Below are 19,240 nucleotides of genomic sequence, written 5' to 3' on the forward strand. Positions count from 1 at the left end.
AGAGGCGGGCGAGCACCCCTTCAAATGCGAACCCCAACCTAGGCTGTCTCTGATATGAGTGACTTCTGGGCAGGGCCGGAGTGGGACTCGTTTTGGAGTTTCATGGCTCAAACCAGCCCAAGTTCAGCTCACAGCATTCGCATGACTACGTCTAATTTCTTTGGACATCAGAGATAAGAAATATAAAGCTAAGCAAGTAGTCAGACAACGCCCAAGGGCTCTAAATGAAGTAGCACAGACAACAAACGGTCCCCCATTGTTTGTTTAAAATAGTTTATTGCTTTCATGCAAGAGTGCCATAAAAGACCATCACAGAAGATGCAAAAAAAGTTGTCTCTATACAAATATACGGTGGGGATGTCATAAATAAAAGCTAAAAAGTTGAAGTTCGAACAGGGCGATTGGCGGGCTGGGAGGGGGGGGGGGGGGGGGCAGCACTTTTGACATGCATCAACAAAAACATTCAGTACAGCTGGCGTGTAAAAACATGGAGCAAATTTGCCAAGAACTCAAAAGCAGCCATTGGTAAAATTGTCACCAAACCACATCTTGACAATTCAGCCGACTGCCTTTTGTGTTTGTTTGGTTGATAAAAAGCTGAAAGTACAGATGCATAGTTCTGCGAGACCCCTTGACAAATGTAAACATACGAGACAAAAGATTTGTTGCTTGCGGAACACGCGCCGACCTAACTAACATCATGCTGGCCAGCAAACGGCGATTTGGCACTTTGATGTGGGAACCTTGGTCTTTCTGCGTCAGGATTGGGGTGGGGTGGTTCCAAATTGTGGATTTGTAGCCCTTTTCCAGCACCCACGACACATCCATGATCTACTACACACCATATACGACACCCCCCCAAAAATTTGAGAAATTAAAGCTGCAAGCCACAACGAACGGCCCCTCGCATCCACTTGTTCATGGTGAAGCTTCAAAATAACTCTCAAACTCTGTTACCGTGCTCCGTCCACATTAGATCGTGGAGAAAAAAAAAACAAAAGTTGAGATTTAGCATTATCTGTCTGCTTACAAATGTTCCCAGGAAGCTGCAAAAAAATAAAAAGTGCTCTGAGGGTCAAACGAGTCTGAAGCAAAAACAATTCCGACAAGGCCTTCAATTACAATTGTAATATAACGTGATGCTGTTCATACCACACGTAAATAGATTAAAAACAAACTATTTTTGTGTATGAGGACCTCGAACGTTACGACTGTTTCTTTTTGGTAACATTTTTTCTCCTTAGGACACAAGGTGCCCGTTCAAATAAATAGTTGCTTCAAACGAGAGCTTTGCACACAAAATAAAGAACCGCTGGCCGACCCAGTTTCAATACCGCAGGGTCTTTTTGTCTGGGTTACAAGGCCACAAAAAAAAAAAAAAAAGTATCGCTCGCACTCGATGTCCCCTTTTGAGTCATCGATGAGTCTGCGATAAAATGAGGGGGGAAAAAATTGTCAGCACTCAAACCAAATACATGCACGGAAAAAATGGTTGTTTCCCTTTGAGAGTGGCATAGAATAAATTACTCTGACAATGCATCACCCCCAAAACACACAAATGCACACTCGCACAACTCATGGAAAGTTCGAAATATGCGGCTGTCGGCTAACATTTCTGGATCAACGCGCACTACATGACGGGATTTCCCCCAAAATGAAAATCGGTCAAAATGAAAAGCTCGGTAAGGAAAGGTCACTTGAACCCGAATACAACGCGGCAACGATTCTTAAATTCAGCTAAAGCCTTGTGTAGAAATTGCACTTTTTTTTTGGCGTGTGTAGGCAAAAAATGGCCTTTGGGAGGAATGTTTTTTTTTTTTGTGTGTGTGCCGTCGCCTTCGGTCACTGTGGTCAGAAAAAGACCCTTCAAATTTGAGGTGGTTATTCCTCAGCCCTCTTGGGGAAGCCCCTTCTCTGATTGGCTGACAAGTTTCTCTTAAAAATATCCACCATTTTTTGGAGAGGAGGATTTATTTTTGTCTTATGGATATTTAAAGTGCTCATTCCGTGTTTTTTAGAAAGGATAGCGTGGTGGAATTTCAGCCAACAGCCGCAGAAGGCAAACTTTTTTGTGAGTACGATAAGCGCTTGCTTGCTCCCACAGTCCAGAAGGTTGGAACAAGCAGCGCAGGAAAATTAAAAAAAAGACACGCAGGGGAAAAAAAAAAGGGGTGGGAGACCTCATTTCTTCTGCTTCTTGAAGATCTTGAAGGTGTGTTTCTTGCGTCCGGCCGCGGAATCCGTATCCTCGCCCGTGGAGCCGCTGTCCTCCTCCAGCGGGCTCTTCTTGGCCGCCAGCTGCGGGATGCGGGTGGCGGCGCCCTTGGCCCAGGTGGGCGAGGGGGTCTCCGGCTCGGTGGAACTGAGCGAGCGGGTGGACTCGGCGGGGCTGTGGGCGTCGCCCGCCGCCGCCCACTCCTGCTGCTGCGCCCTCCGCATGAGGACGGGGCTGTCGGGCAGGTGCTCGGCGCCGCCCTCGTGGAGCCGGGCGCCGCCGTTGGGCAAGCCGTGCAGCAGCGAGACGGGCTTCATCAGGAGGCCTTTGGAGGAAAACGCCGACAAGGACAGCGACGAGTCCGAGTCGGAGCGATTCAGGTCCCTGCGGGAGAAACGCAAGATCAGACCGAAGCAACGTGAGCGGCTCCCGACGTTCGGCCAGGACACGCTGCGACGCCAAACGTGTTAGTTTTCAAGCAAAGGGGAGACTGTGAGGTTGGACAAAGAGGAGCGTCAAACGGATGCAAAACCAACTTGAGTCACACTTTTCCGAGTGCAGTGGAACCTCCTGAAGTGGTTTATCAAACGGATTGATAGTATTTGGCCAAAGGACCGGACGTCTTCTGAAAATGAGGTTTCTTTGCTTATTTTTTTTCCCCAACTCCATATTTGCCAAGAATGACGTTGGGCTTGCTCGGACCCGGGAGGTTCCATCGCACGCATGATTTCGAAGCGTTTGTGAGCGCAGGTGCCGAGCGTCCACACGCGCATGCCACGCGGCGATGGATACCCGAAGCTGTCGCGACGCGCCGAGTGCGCTTCCGAGTCGTCGGAGAAAGTGAGGTCGGGAATCGGGTCCATGGGCTGGAAAGAAGGCTGATGAAGGTGGGAGGAATGAGGGGCGACAGAGGAGGAGGAATGCGCAGTGGCGCCCGAGCTACAGATGATGGCGGGGTGGGACACGGCGGAGGACAGCGGGGGCAGACACAGACTCTCCAGGTGCCCGAAAGACTGGCTCCGGGACTCTCGGAAGGCGGGCCGAGGACGGGGGGGACCCGGGTGCGAGGCTCCCTCCCCCTGCTGGCCCTCCGGCGGGGAACCCTCTACCAACCTCTGCGAGCTCAAAGCCAGGTGGGGGTCAATGTGGCGCTGGCGCAGGGACATCATGCTGGGAGCTGTGGGCACAAAGCGACAACCACGTTATTGGCCGCTCGGAAACCGCCGTGCGCGGGGTCCGCGATCGGTGGAAACACACCCACAACTGACTGGGATTCAGTTCAAAACAAACTTGAATGGACTCCGTATTTGCTTTGAGGGTTTTTATGACTGGTTAGCGCGTCGGCCTCGCAGTGCAGAGGTGCGGGGTTCGATTCCAGCTCCGGCCTTCCTGTGTGGAGTTTGCATGTTCTCCCCTTGCCTGCGTGGGTTTTCTCCAGGTACTCCGGTATGGAATGTGGAACACATTAATTGTCCCGAGGTGTGAGTGTGAGCGCGGGTGGTTGTTCGTCTATGTGTGCGCTGTGATTGGCTGGCAACCAGTTGAGGGTGCACCCCACCTCCTGCCCCAAGACGCTGGGATAGGCTCCAGGGCACCCGTGACCCTCGTGAGGATAAACCGGTTCAAATAATTGATGGAAGGGATGGGTTTTATGACCATGCCAGAGTTTAAAAAAAAAAAAAAAAAAAAAGTTTTCAGAAATCAAGGCCACACCTTGGCCACCAGGAGACAGTATAATGCACGTGTGTGCGCGCGCACACGCGCGCGCACACACGCGCGCGCACACACACACACACACACACACACACACACACACACACACACACACACACACACACACACACAACAAAGATGCTCTCCTCCGAGCTCGGTAAGCAGCCATATTATACAGTACATCCACCCATGCATCCATGATATATTTTACACAAACACAAACAGTATGTGTCAGTTGATACAAACATGGCGACTCCACCAACATGATGACAAATATGTATGACGATGATCTTGAATTTATCTTGACCATGGCGTCCCACAAACAAGGCAACACAAACAGGGAGTCATTCATCAAATCCCAACAGTCGTGGTGTCTTTCCTCTTTACATGCGGAGGAAAGGGAATCGGGAGCCGGGTGCCGCGACAGTGAACCCCCGTGCGTGATGTGTGGGCGGGAATCGCCAAAGGCCACCATTTTGATTGGCCCCCCCACCCCGACAGGTTGATCAATGCCACAAGCTGGCTGCAACGCAATTTGTTCGATGAGACATGGTGAGAGCCTGACAAAATGAGGCTCCCCGCCTCCGTCGGACGTCATCACTTGGCACCCAGATGCCAATTGTTGGCGCCAAAGCACTATTTCTACATCAGACATGGCTGAAAACAGCAAGCTGGGGATGGTTCCCCATAAAACGCAAGCCAATACACGAAGTTGCGAGCACACGAGGGTTCACTGTCTTGCAACATCGAGGTGATGGATAGCAACGTGATGATTTTAGCCTGTCAAAGCCGACATTTTCTGCCTTTTGGATGAGAAATGCGACAATTTTGCGCCTCTCTGAGGTGAAAGGAGTGTATTTTGCATTTAGATTTTTCAATACGCCACCGAGGCACACGGTCCAAATAGGAAAAGGTCCATTCCTTTGTTTTTGTTGGATACGGAACACATTTGGGTGCATTTCAGTTTGTGTCGGGGCCGTTTTGGTACAGAAAAGTGACATGAGGCAAAGGCGGTGAAATGGCGGCTTTTCCAGGCGGGCTCAAGATCATGATGAGAAGCAAAGCTGGGTGGTGACGGGGTTAAAAGCAAGGTGACCGTCGTTAAGATGGGAGCCAGTGATTTGTCAGGTTGGGTCAGAGGTGGCTTTGATTTCTACTCGGGGGTGGGGTCGGAGGCGCGTTGGGGTAGAATCGAGTAAAAGCCAACCAAGATTTTTCCACATGGGCTGACAATCCGAGCCGCCGGACCACAGGTCACTGGCTCGCCGCTCCAAAAGCCGAGCGCCATCTGCAGTTGACCAAAAGGAGTCGGCGGGGAAGAAGAAGGGTGGCGGTGATGCGGGTGTGAAGAGAAGGGAGTGAGAGAGGCAAGTGCAATTAACGCCGATGAGAAGACTTACTCTTGAAGCCAAGTCAATTCCTCTCTGTGTATCGGCAACAAACATAAGCTTGGGGCACAACTAAAAGGGGGTTCAATTATTAGTGTTATTTAGTGTGTGTGTGTGTGTGTGCGCGCGTTCCAACATTTTGTGAGTGGGCGAGGATCAGGCAAATCCATTTGGGATAAGGCTGTCAATACAACGAAAAGTTAACGTGCTCTGGAGCGCCTCCTGGACGCGGCGTCTGAGCGCCTGGACCACGGTGCCGGTTTCAACCATCCGTTGGGGCCATCTTCTGCTTCTCCAGGGCGGCCTCGCAAGGGAAGCCCAGATTTTCCCAGCGACGTGGGTCAGCTCTTCCCCAGGTCAGCCGTGAGACATATTCTCTCCAGCTTATCCCGCGTGGCCCCGGGGGCGGACACGCGTGCGGACGCAGCGCCGACATCGGACTAAGAACCGCTCAAGCGACAGTTGAGGAAGACAAAAAGTATCCCTCCGTCCACTTTCAACGGCCGCCGATCGGGCCCTTTGGGCAAAAGCCGGATCGCTGCCTGCACTGGCGCAGTAACGGGACACAGAGAGACGGACAACCATTCACACCGTCACCGAGGGGGAACTGAGCCAACGCTGCGCCAAAGTAAGGCGCATGTATCGCCACGCCATCGTTGGCTTCCAACAGAAAATCATTTGCAAGAAGCGAGAAAAATAAAATAAAATAAAAACACAGATGCGTCCCTGTGCAACCAAACCAGACTCATGGAAAGCCTGGGCCGCGCTTCAAAAGTCACTCCTTAAAATCCAACACAAATGAACACACATCACTGACAAAATGTACAGCACAAAAACTTTCTTATTGAGAAGTCCAAGTCCAAGAAGATTTGTTTTCTTTTTTTACAGGAAAAAAAATGAGCCCCGGTCACCATCGCGGACTGGAGTCAAGCGGACACACAGATGCGTTCGGGGGGGGTGGGGGTAGGGGGGGATTGTGGCTCACGGAACAATGACAATGACGCAAACGGAGACGAACGACATCCGTGCAGGATGTCAAAGGGCAAGCCCCCTGCGCCCTCACGAGTTCTGATGTCTAGATTTCCCCAGCAGGATCTTGGGGCGCTTAAGGGATCGCTTGCTACTCCCGGCCGACGAGCCCAGCGACTCGGACGAACTCTTACATTGCAGCACGGCGGGCAGGATGTCCTCGTCCAGGTCGTCCATGTCGTCGGACACGAGGAAGTGCTGCGGCGTGGCCCGCCCCCCCATGAAGCTGGGGTCCAGGTTGAGGGCCGACGCCAGCGACGGCAGGCCCGGGTTGTTGACCACCGTGAAGCCGGTCAGCAGCTCGATCTGCTGCCAGCGGTGGAGGCGCTCGCGCAGGGCGGCCGTCACCTCGCCCAGCGCTTGTCTGGGTTGCGGGGTGAGAGGGGGGGGGGGGAAATGTGAAAGATGCTTCCGAAGACGTCCTACAGTTTGTCAATCTTTTTGTTCACTCAATTCAAATGAATTTGGGAGAGACTTGCTGTGTCTGCGACTCACTTTGCCGCCAAAATTTTGTGGTCCACGTCATCCAGGGACGAGCTGTGCGCCACGTGGAAAGTCCCAAAGAGGGTGTTCCTCTTTTTCTTGATCTTCTCTGCCTGTGGGAGACAGCGCAAAAAGTAAAGGCGACTGCCGCTCGGACAAAGTGCGAGGGCCGCGTTTCCGAACGCAAGCCGGGTGTGGGACGGACCCCCTCTTTGGCCACTAGGAGCTGGCGCTCTGCGTTCTGCTTCTTGACGTTGTAGTACTGGACCTCCACCTCGTGGGTGAGCTGCAGCCACTTCTGAAGCGATTCGGGAGGGGACCAGCTACTCCGCGACTCCAGCTCCTTCTCGGCTTTCTTCAGAGCCATGCGCACCTGCCCGGGACGTCAAAGGCCACGTTCGTTGAACTCGGGTTTGTTTTTCGGGCTGCGACCGTTCATCCGCGATCAAATTAATCAATCAAGCAAAATCTGGCACGTAACAAATTCAACCGTTGCATCCCGAGTTCACGTTTTCACACACGGTGTGGGTCCTAATGGTGTGCACGCCTTTGCCACCAGGGGGCAATATAATTAGCGCGCGTCGATACTGCTCCGTGAGCTGCGGTAACCGTCAGGAGTATTGTCATATATCGTCTGTATGTTTGCGTTCACATATCCGTTGCTTCAAGGGTTACAACAACGCGACATCGAAGCAAGTGACGTTAGCCTGTCTATGGCATTCCACCGTGGAGCCAGCGGACATTTGTTTCAATACGAGCCGGGTTATTTGTAAGTGGAGGCAAAACTGCCCTGGTGAGGTTTGCCGCGCTCAATCTTTCCTGCCAAATTCCCGCTAAACAAAGCCGAGCACGGGTGTCTTTACGTGACTCCGATGGAGCGTGACATTAGCGTACACGTTTCCGCACACCGGACTCCGCCTTTCATACCTGCTCGAGCTCCTCTTCGGCATACTTCTGTCGGCTGAGTTCGTTCTCGGTGCCCTCACGCAGTTCCCGGAGCCGCTGGGCTTCCTGCTTGGCCGTGCTGATCTCGTCCCGCAGCTTCTGCTCCAGGTTGACCTTCTCCACCTCCACCGAGCGGTGCTCCTCCTGGGCGATCTGCAGCCTGCCGCCAACACGCGCCACAATTTCATCTCAACAAGCCCGTCAGGTCGGCGGCAGGACCACAATTTTCTTTCTTGGAACACTGACACGAGTTGCACAATCATTCAAATAGCATTGCACCCTCTGCCTTGTATGAGTTCAATGTATCAAATTCCCAAAGACTTGATTCACACATGAACCAATTATCTGATCCGCTTCATCCTCAGTCGGGTCGCGAGCGTGCCGGAGCCTTTCGCCAGCGGGCGGCGCTCACCCCCAACCGGTTGCCAGCCGACCGCAGGGCACGCGCCAGAACCAACAACCGTTCGCGCTCACACTTGTGACATCATTCCAGACAACGTGTCCAAGATGAGCAAGGCGAGCTACAAGCACCAAAAGCAACACCGCTGCATTGAGCGTGTCCATGAAACGCAATCCCCGAGCAACAGAATATCGGGACGTCTTTCTGTTGTGCGCCGCACCTTGTGGCCGGTGCGCCGACGTATGCATAGCTGGCATCAGCAGAACCCAGCGCTGACTCTGGCTAGCGCGCACAATAAAACGGCATCAGAGGCTAGAACAGCTGTCGGCGTGCAATTATAGAACAGGACAGTGCGTGTGTTGCTCAATGCTTGTGTACTACCACCACGCGGACCCGTGTGTGTGTGTGTGTGTGTGTGTGTGTGTGTGTGTGTGTGTGTGTATACGGAGCACTTCTATTTTTAGAAGTGAGCATGACTTTACAAAAGGAGGAGGGCTTGATCGCCCATGACTTAATTACTCAGTGCTTAGTCACGCACAGCCCTTGACTTGAGTCCCAGCCCATCATAATAGCGCCCAAGGTGTTTGGGGGATATTCTTTTACGGCAGGAATACCGTCGCTTGGCGTGCAGGAGCAGCACCTCCACGAGGGGAGAGTGTGGTGGGAATGAAAGGCGATCCCGATGGGAAAAGGAGGCTGCACTGAGGCGATTCCAACTTAACGTCGCAGGACATTTTCCAAGAGACGAAGCCGTACTTTCTTGATGCTAACGGGTGTGTTAACGACTCGTTCGACGCCGTCCTTGACAATTTTTTTCCCACCCTCTGGTCACACCACGACTAGATGTCCACCCACCCCCACCAATGTGGCAGAATTAGCAGCAAAGCCCCACATGTTAAGCGATCATGCTTAACACCTCGTCTTTGAATCACAGGGTGCTCGAAAGGGCTCCCTGGAAATCCAGCCTCCTCCCAATGTCTCTCCCTTCAGGGACGCGGCGGTATCAAGTGGCCCCGGGCTTGAGCGTATGGAACGGGAGCAGCTGGCAGGAGGGATCAGGACAAAGCGGTGGGCGTACTGCGGCTACACTGCCTTGGCGTCAAGAATTGTAAAAAGCCCTTGGTCGAATTGTAGATTTAGTGCGGTTCATAAAACCAGTCTAGAAAACTATATATAAAAGAAAAAAGAGAAAAAAAAACAACTTTGTGCTTCTTTGAGTTGGGCAACAACTTTGCACCTGAGCAGTGTGCCTTTAAGGGGGCGTGGCTTAGTAAGTGACATCGGTCACTTTGTGCTCCCCCTGCAAAGATTGAAAAAAAAAAAATTGCCCTCAGCACCTGTTGTGACTGAGTGACATGATATTGGATGGACATGTCTATCACAAAGGGACACATGAAATGGACCCACGCCGGAAATTGAACAGGAAGTCGCCCGTTATGGTTTGAAGCGACCATTTCGGTCGGACAAATATCAGGAACCAAATGAGCAGCGACTGCAGACAGACGGGTCTGGTTGTAAACCGTTCTTTATGACCATAAGGCATTCGAAGGCGCGGTCTTAATGAGAAGTTCTGAAGTCCCTCGGCGGACGTGATTGACATGGAAACACAAATTGGATAAAAATTTAAAAAATGTCTACTGCTGAAGATGAAAAGTAAAAACACCCAGCATGTTGAAAATGTGTTGAACAAACATGCAGAAAGGCACTTCAAGTTTTAAAGTATTTTTCTTTGGACTGCAAACGCACATCGATCCCAAATATCGCATATCAATCCCAAATATCGTATATCGGCCTTGACTACTCACAATCGATGTATGCATCTGCTGTGATAAACACCTCGCGGTCGCTATCTCTGAGGAATTTGAGCGCTGAGGTTGCAAAAGTAGGTCAGTGCGTGCGATTTTTAGTGTCGGGGCCAGCAAAGAAGGCCTCGCGGGTCCGCCGCCTCCAGTCAAGCGCATCCCGTCCCCCGGATCAACGCCGCAAGTTGAAAAGGGGGAGCGCCGCGTGAGATCGCTGCGTGAGATCACCGTGTGAGCGTCTCCTTGAAAGGAACAAGAAGAGACGGTGCGCCCGCTCGGGAGCACGCTGTCCGCATTCCTTGTTGTATTAGCCTCCCCAAAAATAGTTGCTCCGATCCCCTGAAACGCTGCTTGAAATGACTCAGACTATTTTATCTTATCGAGGCACAGTTTGCGAGACTGTTTAAATATGCGGAATCGCTCAAGCCAGGCGGTCGACAAAAGAAGCGGCGGCAGAGGATAATGTGTGTCCAAAAGGCTATTTTTAAGGACCTCTGACTGCGATGCACTCACAAGAAGGATTGCAAGCCTCCTGGACTGACAAATCGAGGCTTGAACAGTCATCGAATCAACAAATTAAGGATTCGTGTGAAAACACCTTTTGGCAATTCTATTCAGGAGGTCACTCGAATCACGAAGAAACTATTTGAGTTGGAGATTCAAGATCCTGGATGCAAGCGGTCAAGATAATATTCTTCCGCAGGGCGTCCGGGCTTGTTCATGAGAGACAACTGAACCGGGAGGAGAGCCGGATGAAGAGGCTCGGGCATCCGGTCGGGATGTTTCCCGGACGCCGCCCCGGTGAGGTGATCCGGGGGCGACCCAGGACGCACGCGAGAGAATACCCGGCAGTCATGGGAACGCCCCGCGCTGCCCGCCGGAAGAGCTGGATGAAGCGGCTGGGGGAGAGGAAAGTATGGGCTCCCTCGGTCAAGCGGCTTTCCCCGCGACCCAAGCGGAAGAAAATGGGTGGATGGGTGGAGTCGTTCAAACGTTCACATCGATGTGTACTTTTTGGGGAATATTTCAGGGCCCTTTTTTGACGTTTGGGACCCCTGCACGGGACGGACCTGGAGAGTCACTGACGGGCAGGTACAAGGGTTCACTCTGTGCTGGTAGGGCCAGGGAATGGGGGAAAAAATTTATAAGAAGGACTCACTTTTGTTGCAGGTCGTGCAGACTCTGCTCGGCCTTCTGCAGGCCCTCCAGGTCCTTCATCATCTTCTTCATGTGATCCTTGGAGTAGCGGTTCTGGATGTACGCGAACCAGCAACCGCCCATTCCGATGACGATGGACACCACCAGCATGAAATCTTTCAGGTGGTTGTGTCGATTCACTGCAACGTGCAGAAAATCAAGAGTGCTGTGCGTTCATTCTTGTTTGGTCACAATTTCAAACAAGATGAAAACAAGACTCGACATCCCTCTGAGCAGCTTGATGAAATATTCATGGTAATACGATCCAAATATTTGGGCGAGGCCCCGGATCAGGTCGCGACCTGCTTTCAAGTCAACTCGGAAGAGCCCCTCGTCGTTTTGTAAAAACGTTGCCCGTGAGTGGTTTTCGTGCACGACAGTTCCTTCCGGAAGTCTCTCGAAGGAGAAGTTGGCGAGGTTTGCGAGTCACCTCTCGCTCATCCGCGCACATCCGACCTATTCGCCACCCATAGTGCAATATTTCCTCCTCCCGAACGGGGAGGTTCAAGAAGGCTAAAAGCTCGCCCGGTTGTGTTCATGTCAGCACACGAACAAGCGTGACATCTGCCATTGTGCAATCGGTGACACGCAACCGTTGCGCTTCAACTCGGCGCGCTGACTTGCGTAAGCTTGTCCGGAAGAGAACGGGCCTCATTGTGCGCGTGTCTTAAAATGCTGCCGCGCCGCCGAGGAAGTCGCAGCGGGCGCCGGCGCTTGGAGAGGCTGTCAAAGCCAGACGCCGCTCGCCTGTGCCCTCCTGGGTGCCAAAATCCACGTTGACATCTGAACAAAGTAGGCCGAGCGTGCGCGGCGCTGGCCGGTCATGTGCTCAGATTATCTGGTCAGATAAAACCAACAGAACGACGGCCTTGAGGTTTCCTGGTTTCTCACGCAAGCGATTAGAATATCGACCGTTCGGCGACAGCTGAACATTTGAATTTAACACTTCCTCTTCACTCTGGGGTGTGCCAACTTTTTTTGAACCAAGATCTCTCGGCTCAGCGGCACGGTGGCCGACTGGCGAGGACGTCGGCCTCGCGGTGCAGAGACGCAGCGTTCGATTCCGGCTCCTGCCTTCCTGTGCGGAGTTTGCATGTTCTCCCTGTGATTGGTGTGGTTTCCTGGAACCGAATCTACTTGAATATTTGGACTCGGGAGAGCTTGAACAAATTGTTGCCTCTTCATAAACAGGACACGTCTTCATTTTTGATGAAGCTCTTTGACGGAAACGCCACATTTACAGGAGCCGTACCTTATCGAATCGCAGTTTAACTGACTCGAAAGGAATCATCCATCCATCCATGAACCAAAGCGCTTATCGGTCGAATCGTATTAAGACAACGTATCGAGAGTCATCTTTGATGGGCCAGAGTCACTTCATCGTCACACATGACGACACATGACTTCAGCGAATAATTCAGCAAGCCGTCGCAGTTGGATTTGGATCCATTTGACAACTTTCACGTGCTTTTGAAGCAAAAAAAAAAGGGGGGGGGGGAGTTTTCCCGCTGCACTCAGCTCCTTTGAAGCTAACAACAAATATGTGGAACTAATCAGAGAATCGCGCATGCTACATAGAAAAGAAAAAAAAAAAAAAAGAAAAAGAACAGAAGGTGAAACGTGACACCGTCACTTACTGAGGGGCGCTCCGAACAGCACGGTGTCCAGAGATTTCAGCTGCAGCTTTTGAACATGGCTACGGTCCAGGATCTTGAGGATGGCATGCGTCAGCGTGGTGTTCTTCACGGCCAGCCTGAAGGAGAACAGACACGTGGGGGAGGAAGATTGCGAGCACGCGTTGCAAGCGGGAAAACGTCATGCGCTTTGGGATGAATCGGTGGGAGCGGCCCAACGTGTTGCCAGCACGGAGTTTTGGTCCCAGCGCGGCGGCCTCACCTGGGCATGGCGCTGCCGTTAAAGCTCATCTTGCGGAAGGCCTCCACGTACTGCGGCAGCTCCACGTAGGTGATGAGCCATTGCACCACCTCGTCCACCGTCCAGTTGTACACTGAGGACAGCGAGAGGGGAGGCGCCGCAGTTAGCTCAGTTGCTGGACATGATTGGCAACGTGAAATGGGAACCTTTTCATGACTGCCGCTTACAGTTACAGCGGTTTGCAACGACATTTTAGGAATAAAACCCGGCTCATTTTGGACAAAGATGACAATTGGTGACGTTTTTCGTTTTTTTTAGGTGGTACTAGCCTGAGAAACACTGCCGTAGACAATTTGCGGCGCTTGGTCGTTGGCTAACTCGGCAGTGGGCTCCGAATGAAGGTTTACGTTGCGCCGTGGCCGGAGAGCGCCTGTAACGTTTGCATCTGGGGCTATCCCAAAACGAGCTCTCCCGTATCATAACCGTGAAGCGGCGAGGGAGGGAACAGTGGGGGCGGCTGAGCCGAGGGGGTAACCTAACCGCAAAGTCAACGTGTGCGAGGGCGCTACGAGTGTGAGAAAAGGCGACCGACAGCCAGGGTGTGAAAGACGCGATAGGCAGATAACGGCGAGCCACATGAAAGCCCGACCGCTCGAGAGCGGCAGGCAAGGGGGGGGAGCGGGGGTTGGGTTGCGACAGCGTGTGTGTCGACAGGCTGGAGGATGTTGCAGAGTGCGCCGCTCTTTGCTTGACGCGCCGGCGGAGAGAGTGCCTTGATCAGTAGGTCAAGAGGCAGATTATGTGAGCCACCAGATTATGCATTTACATGGGGGAGGGGGCGGGGTTTGGACATTTAAAGACGGATGCTCTCACACCATTCTGTTTCTGCCAACATCATTTCGAGGAGAAAACTGTTTTGATGCTCAGGGCGAAGAGAGGTTCTTCGGGAAAAAAAATTTCGGGGACAAATTGCGACCACTTCGGGACAGTGTGGGAGTCGCGCACTGCGCGGCGCAGCTTTGCGAGTATGTGTGCATCAGGCGAATGTTGTTTTTTCGCAAAACGTTTTTTTTAAAAACATATTTGGACTGTGCGCAAACACCCACCAACAGGGATGTTCCGATTCCGATCACGCCATTTTTAGCGACAGTCTAAGTAAACACGGCACATTGCGGAAACATTGTAATCGTTGTCACAGGAAGCTAACGTGAAGCTAGCGTCACGTAACGATGATCACCTCTGCAGTTTGGAAACGTTTTCATGTGGAAAGAGGAAGAGAGCGCCACGGCAACTTGCGATGTGTGCAAATAGAGCATTTCGTGAGGCAAATCCCAAAAAAATACCGGACACAGACGAGGTGGCACGTCCGCCTCACAGTGCAGGGGGCGCGGGTTCGAATCCGGCCCCTGCCTTCCTGTATCAACTTGACGTGTTGTCCCCGCCTCCGTAACTTTTCTCCGGTTTCCCTCCCGCATTGCAAAACGGTTGTCCGTCTGGTGACGCATTCAACAACGCGAGCGGTACCTTCCGAGCCCTTCCAGGTATTCCACAGATCCTCCACGCTGATGAACTGGTCGTCCCCGTGGAAGCTGTTATGCTTGGCCTTGGGGTCGTGGTAGTTCAGATCCTCCCTCAGGAACTGCGGGACGACCACATTGGCAGTTTAGTGCATGACGCAAGGCTCCTTTTGGACGGGTGGGGCACTCAAACACAATCATACAATCGTGTCAAGCATGAAAGGAAAGGCTTTCAGGCAATAACGAGCTGAAAGAGAGAGCGTGCAGTCCGACGGGTTATCTAGTGAGCATGCATAAGAACCACGTGTGAGCTCATGACAACGGGTGGCATCAAGTAACATTTTGCAAAAGTGCTCAAGTGATTTCGCCAATGGTCGCCGCTTCATGAAACATCGAACCAAGGGAGTGGCCCCCTGACTTCAGAGTTTAATTCATTTCGTTAAAAGGAATGGAAATGCCGCTACTGACCCCGTCCGTCTCCACGACGTCCACGTTGCCGTTCTTGTCGTCGTCCATTTGCTTGTGGATGCTGCGGATGGCCTCGAAGCTGAGCATGGGGTTCTCGTCCCGGCACAGCGGCTCATCGATGCGACAGAAATCTGCCAGAGATAAAGTCACGGGCAAAGTCGGTAGTCGGGTCAAGAATAGAAATAAAATCCACAGGGCCCTGTTCAAATGCTCGGTTGTTGCGGGCGGTTTTACAGCTCATCATTTTTGTCCTGCGGCTTGAAATATTGCCAGGTTAGCTTGGCGTGGGCGCGTTTGCGCGAAAGGCAGACGATGATGTCACGGCATAATTGGCCAATCTCTCAGTGAGGCCTTAAGGAGTGACTCTGGTCTTCCCCCACCAGCGCCGCATCCTTCCCTTTTTGCGCTGGTTTCCGCCTTCCTGAAGGCTCCCAAATAAAACCTTCCGCATATGAGCAACGCTTGCTCAGTATGTACCACAGATGTGCGAGCTGCACCTGGGACTCTTTGCTCCATTCGAGAAGCTTTGCACAGTTGCAAGCTGGACACCCTAAAGATGGGTGGTGGTGGTGGTGGTGGTGGGGGGGGCAGTGTAGATATAATCCATCATCCAGTAAATGCTGAAGAGATCGTGTTCAATTTTAGAGACTCCACTGAATGTGAATTTTGAGTTGTTTCCTAAAACAACCCAAAACGGGCAGACGTGGTCTCCATCGGACAGAAGCTGGGACTTTTTTCAGAAAACAAAAACGGCACCGTAGTTCCGACACATCGCAGGATGCCATTGACTGATATTTTATGATTCACAGCGCCGCGTTCACATCCCAACGAGTGCGTCGAAGTCGCAGCAGCAGCAGCACGTCATGGCAAGTCTTTGCACGAGACACTGAACAGAAAGCCCCGCAACATTTTCGCAAGTATTTTTCACATGAAAGATTGTGCATTTTAACCTGCAGAGGCAGTTGGGAGGACTAAACACCGCCCCCCCTCCTAAAAAAAAAAAAAATGCAGCTGACAAGCTGTCATCGTGTGAAAGGGTTCACCTGCGCCGCCACCCATCATTTGCCTTGCAAACCTCTGACAAGCAGATATGAGCTTTACAAACCAGTCGGCCTGCTTCTTCTTTTTTTTTTTTTAGAGCTTCAGTTCTGCAAGTCATTGTCAACGCAGAGCAGATGCCGCACATTTCCAATGACACAGCCTGAGCAGCTTCCGCCGATTCAACGCCATCAAAAAAACAGCAAAGCTCACAATGCGAGACTGCACCGCATTCGCACTTGCGGCCAATTTACAATCTTCAAGAGTCCATTTCCTCACGTGGGATGACGCCGTTGTACGAGGCCGACGTGCAAACCACGAACACGCCGGGCTGCGCTACACTTGATGGACTACCCGCACTGACTGTCAGAAAAATCAACAAAATATAACAGCAGGGATACTTTTAAGTGAAATAAAACGGTGGCTGGCTCAAGTTAACATTTCTGTATGCCTTTGGGGGGCTGGGGTGGGGTGGGGGGGGCAGTTATTGGTTGCTCAGGCCGAACAGATGGCTGCTACTCTTTGTTGCTATATGAGGAAGTACACTCTATTATTTTCATGCCTTGGCTTTCATAATAAACAACACCGTGCATTGTGTGACGCAATCACAATGGACAAAAGGAAAAAGGGGAAAAAAAAGGGAAAAAGGTGGCTTCGAAAAATGCAGCAGGTTTGGGTTTTGGCAGCACTTTTTGACACACCCGTTTCTATTGACCTTTTCACAATGTTTGTCAGCGATCGGTGCCAGAGTAGTTTCAGGTGGCAGGAAGTGAGTGAGCACCGCCAATTTGAACTGAAATGATGACCCAGTTCGAGGTGACGGGCGAGGTTGTCCTTGTCCCCTTAAATTTTATTTTTATTTAATAATGATAATAATTGGCCTGCAGGGGAGGAGGATAAACGGAGTGGCTCACAAGACTGCCTGAAGGCATAGGAGCTACTTGTGAAGGAAGAGGCAGCCAAGACAACCTCGCGGAAGACGTTTTCCTCAATAATTAGCCGGTCCCTCGATGATCACGTTAAATATTTGACAATCGACGACTCTGTTGAAAGGTAAATGACCATCGGCGCTTCGTCTCCCCTCCAAACAATTCACCTCGGGGAACTTCATCTTTTCAAGGGACGTTTCGCGCATTCCAACCGCGCGTGCGTGCGTAGCCAGATATTTTTCACTGGGGTGACTCGGTTGACACAACATCTCAACACACACAGAATCGTAACCCCCCACCCCCCCGTAAAGGAGAAGTAATTGTTTATCAAAGCATCCGCAGTCAAGGCATACCCAGAACTTTGCTCAGCACACGAGCAGGATCAAGTGCAAATAAAAGGCCGCGTTTTGCCGAGCTTCATTTACGAGACAGCGCCATTTTATTTGCCGTTGTTTAGCGTTTATGGACTTCCTCACAGTCTACTTCTCTCTTATTCACTGATTTGCAGTTGCTAGCGAACATCCAATCAGAGCGAGTCATCGTCACACCGTGATTGATGGCCCACTCATTCAAACGGTATCAAAAAAGAAGCATGCCACATAAAATCTCTTCATTCTTCACAGTTCTGAATGCTGCTTTTTACTCTGGCTTGACGGATGGATGCATTGTTCCTGCTTGTGTTAAGAATGCGTGGCGAGGTTCTGGATATATGGGCATGATACTGACTGCGGTTGCTACGATAAACGACGACTTCTCAACCCTGTCGTTTGCTTGCCGAGGAATGACTTGCATTGACATTTCCAGATGATTTGAGTGAATCGAAAGGAAACGTGACCGAGTAGCAAGGCATCCGAGGATACCGCATCGGTCAATTGCTTCCTGTCTGACAAAGCGTTTTGATGCGCGCTGGAGAATGCGGGGCCGGCCAAACTATTCTCAGCCGGGCCACATATAGAGCCGGCGCAAAGACGCACGCCGAGTTTGAGTCCAGCTGTCTGACTCAAACTCGGTCACCACTTAACATCAGAACTGAATTGTGGACCCGTGAGGAAGGTTTTCAGAGTTAGAGACTTCCCTGCTGAATTCGGAGCAATTGATGTGAATAACCCGGCGCTTTTCATACTCAATTTTCGTGATATAATGACTACAAGCGTGAGTGAAGGTTAAGTATAGACCGGCACATTCAGACTTGTGCACAAATGTGTCCAGTGTTTAAAATGCAAAACAGGAAGGAATAAACAATTGACAAAAATACCAGAAAAAAAATCTGGGTTGGGGTGTGGACTAAAGTCTCATAAAAACGGACAGAAATTGGACACAAATGGTGCAAAAAAGGTGACAAAAAAAATCATGCAATAAAATACAGACAACTAACTGTAACAGGAATAAGAACGGAATTTACAAAACTGAAGGTTAGCTATTTTTCAAGAATTTAAATATTGTTGAAGAACATTTGAAAATAATCCGGACAATAACAACCGGATTTCATGCAAGTACAGTGATAGCGTCTCAAGAACACCCTGGCCTGTGGGCAAGCAGAGCTATTTGCAATTTATCAGCAGGCAAAATGTTTGGATTGATGCCTAATTCCTTTCCATTTTCTTCACATTTGAAATCTTTGGACATTTATCCATCTTAACATTCCATAAACATTTACTGTAAACTCTCCGGGAATTGATGGGATACTGTGCCCTCCTTGGCAACATTTCTCACCTGATATTGCATTTTCAGCAGGATCCGCCGAGGGCGAACCGGGCCTGTCGGTCCGGCTTCCTCTAATGAGACACAAGCAAAATATCCACAGGGTCACCACTTTGTTGAGCTCCATGTCTGCTCCTCTGCTGCAAAAATAAGAGGAGAAGCGCTTCAAACATCCTGGCAAGCAACTGGAGCACAATCGGCTAATATTGTGTCTCCGATAGCTAATATTTCTGGCCAGGAAAATAACGATGAAATAGACAGAAATCAATATTACTTTTCGGGTGAGGCTCCTCTTCAACAATGGCGCAAAGTTGCTAGCGTTCCTCGTGAGGCTTCAAATTTTAATGCGTTATGTAAAACCTGTATTTCTTCTTCCCCGTGCACATATTAGCACACATCAGATTAGCAATTAAAATAAATGATTCAAAGACAGACAGACGATCCATTTGAAGATGTCAGCAGACTCGCAAAACAAAATGCTCCCGCTTCTCAGTCGATTAAATGGGGAAAAATGGCCATGATAAATATCTATCTATCTAT

General features: G+C 51.0%; 1 protein-coding gene and 1 long non-coding RNA gene across 4 annotated transcripts; one reads left to right on the top strand and one right to left on the bottom strand.

Annotated features, from left to right (window-relative positions):
* Positions 1-1,174: 1,174 nt before the first annotated feature.
* On the bottom strand, positions 1,175-19,129 carry LOC109513235 (stromal interaction molecule 1-like). 3 transcript variants are annotated; one of them, XM_019865532.1, is made up of 13 exons: positions 18,975-19,129; positions 18,713-18,840; positions 15,033-15,163; positions 14,572-14,686; positions 13,069-13,180; positions 12,810-12,925; positions 11,135-11,312; positions 7,756-7,933; positions 7,034-7,201; positions 6,841-6,941; positions 6,480-6,709; positions 3,008-3,392; positions 1,175-2,599 (listed from the first exon to the last, which is right to left on the bottom strand). In XM_019865532.1, exons 2-13 carry the CDS (start codon positions 18,825-18,827, stop codon positions 2,182-2,184), a joined length of 2,247 nt encoding a protein of 748 aa, XP_019721091.1. In that variant the 5' UTR covers positions 18,828-18,840; positions 18,975-19,129; the 3' UTR covers positions 1,175-2,181. The 3 variants fall into 3 exon arrangements, with proteins under 3 accessions (XP_019721091.1, XP_019721092.1, XP_019721090.1); XM_019865533.1 differs by lacking the exon at positions 18,975-19,129 and having other exon boundaries at positions 3,329-3,392; positions 18,713-18,889; XM_019865531.1 differs by lacking the exon at positions 18,975-19,129 and having other exon boundaries at positions 18,713-18,889.
* Positions 15,847-17,599, top strand: LOC109513236 (uncharacterized). Its single transcript, XR_002167687.1, has 2 exons — positions 15,847-16,898; positions 16,958-17,599. It is a non-coding gene; the product is annotated as an uncharacterized LOC109513236 (long non-coding RNA).
* Positions 19,130-19,240: the final 111 nt, after the last annotated feature.

This window comes from Hippocampus comes, unplaced genomic scaffold (genome assembly GCF_001891065.2).
Source record: "Hippocampus comes isolate QL1 unplaced genomic scaffold, H_comes_QL1_v1.1 scaffold140, whole genome shotgun sequence".
Classification (NCBI taxonomy): Eukaryota; Metazoa; Chordata; class Actinopteri; order Syngnathiformes; family Syngnathidae; genus Hippocampus; species Hippocampus comes.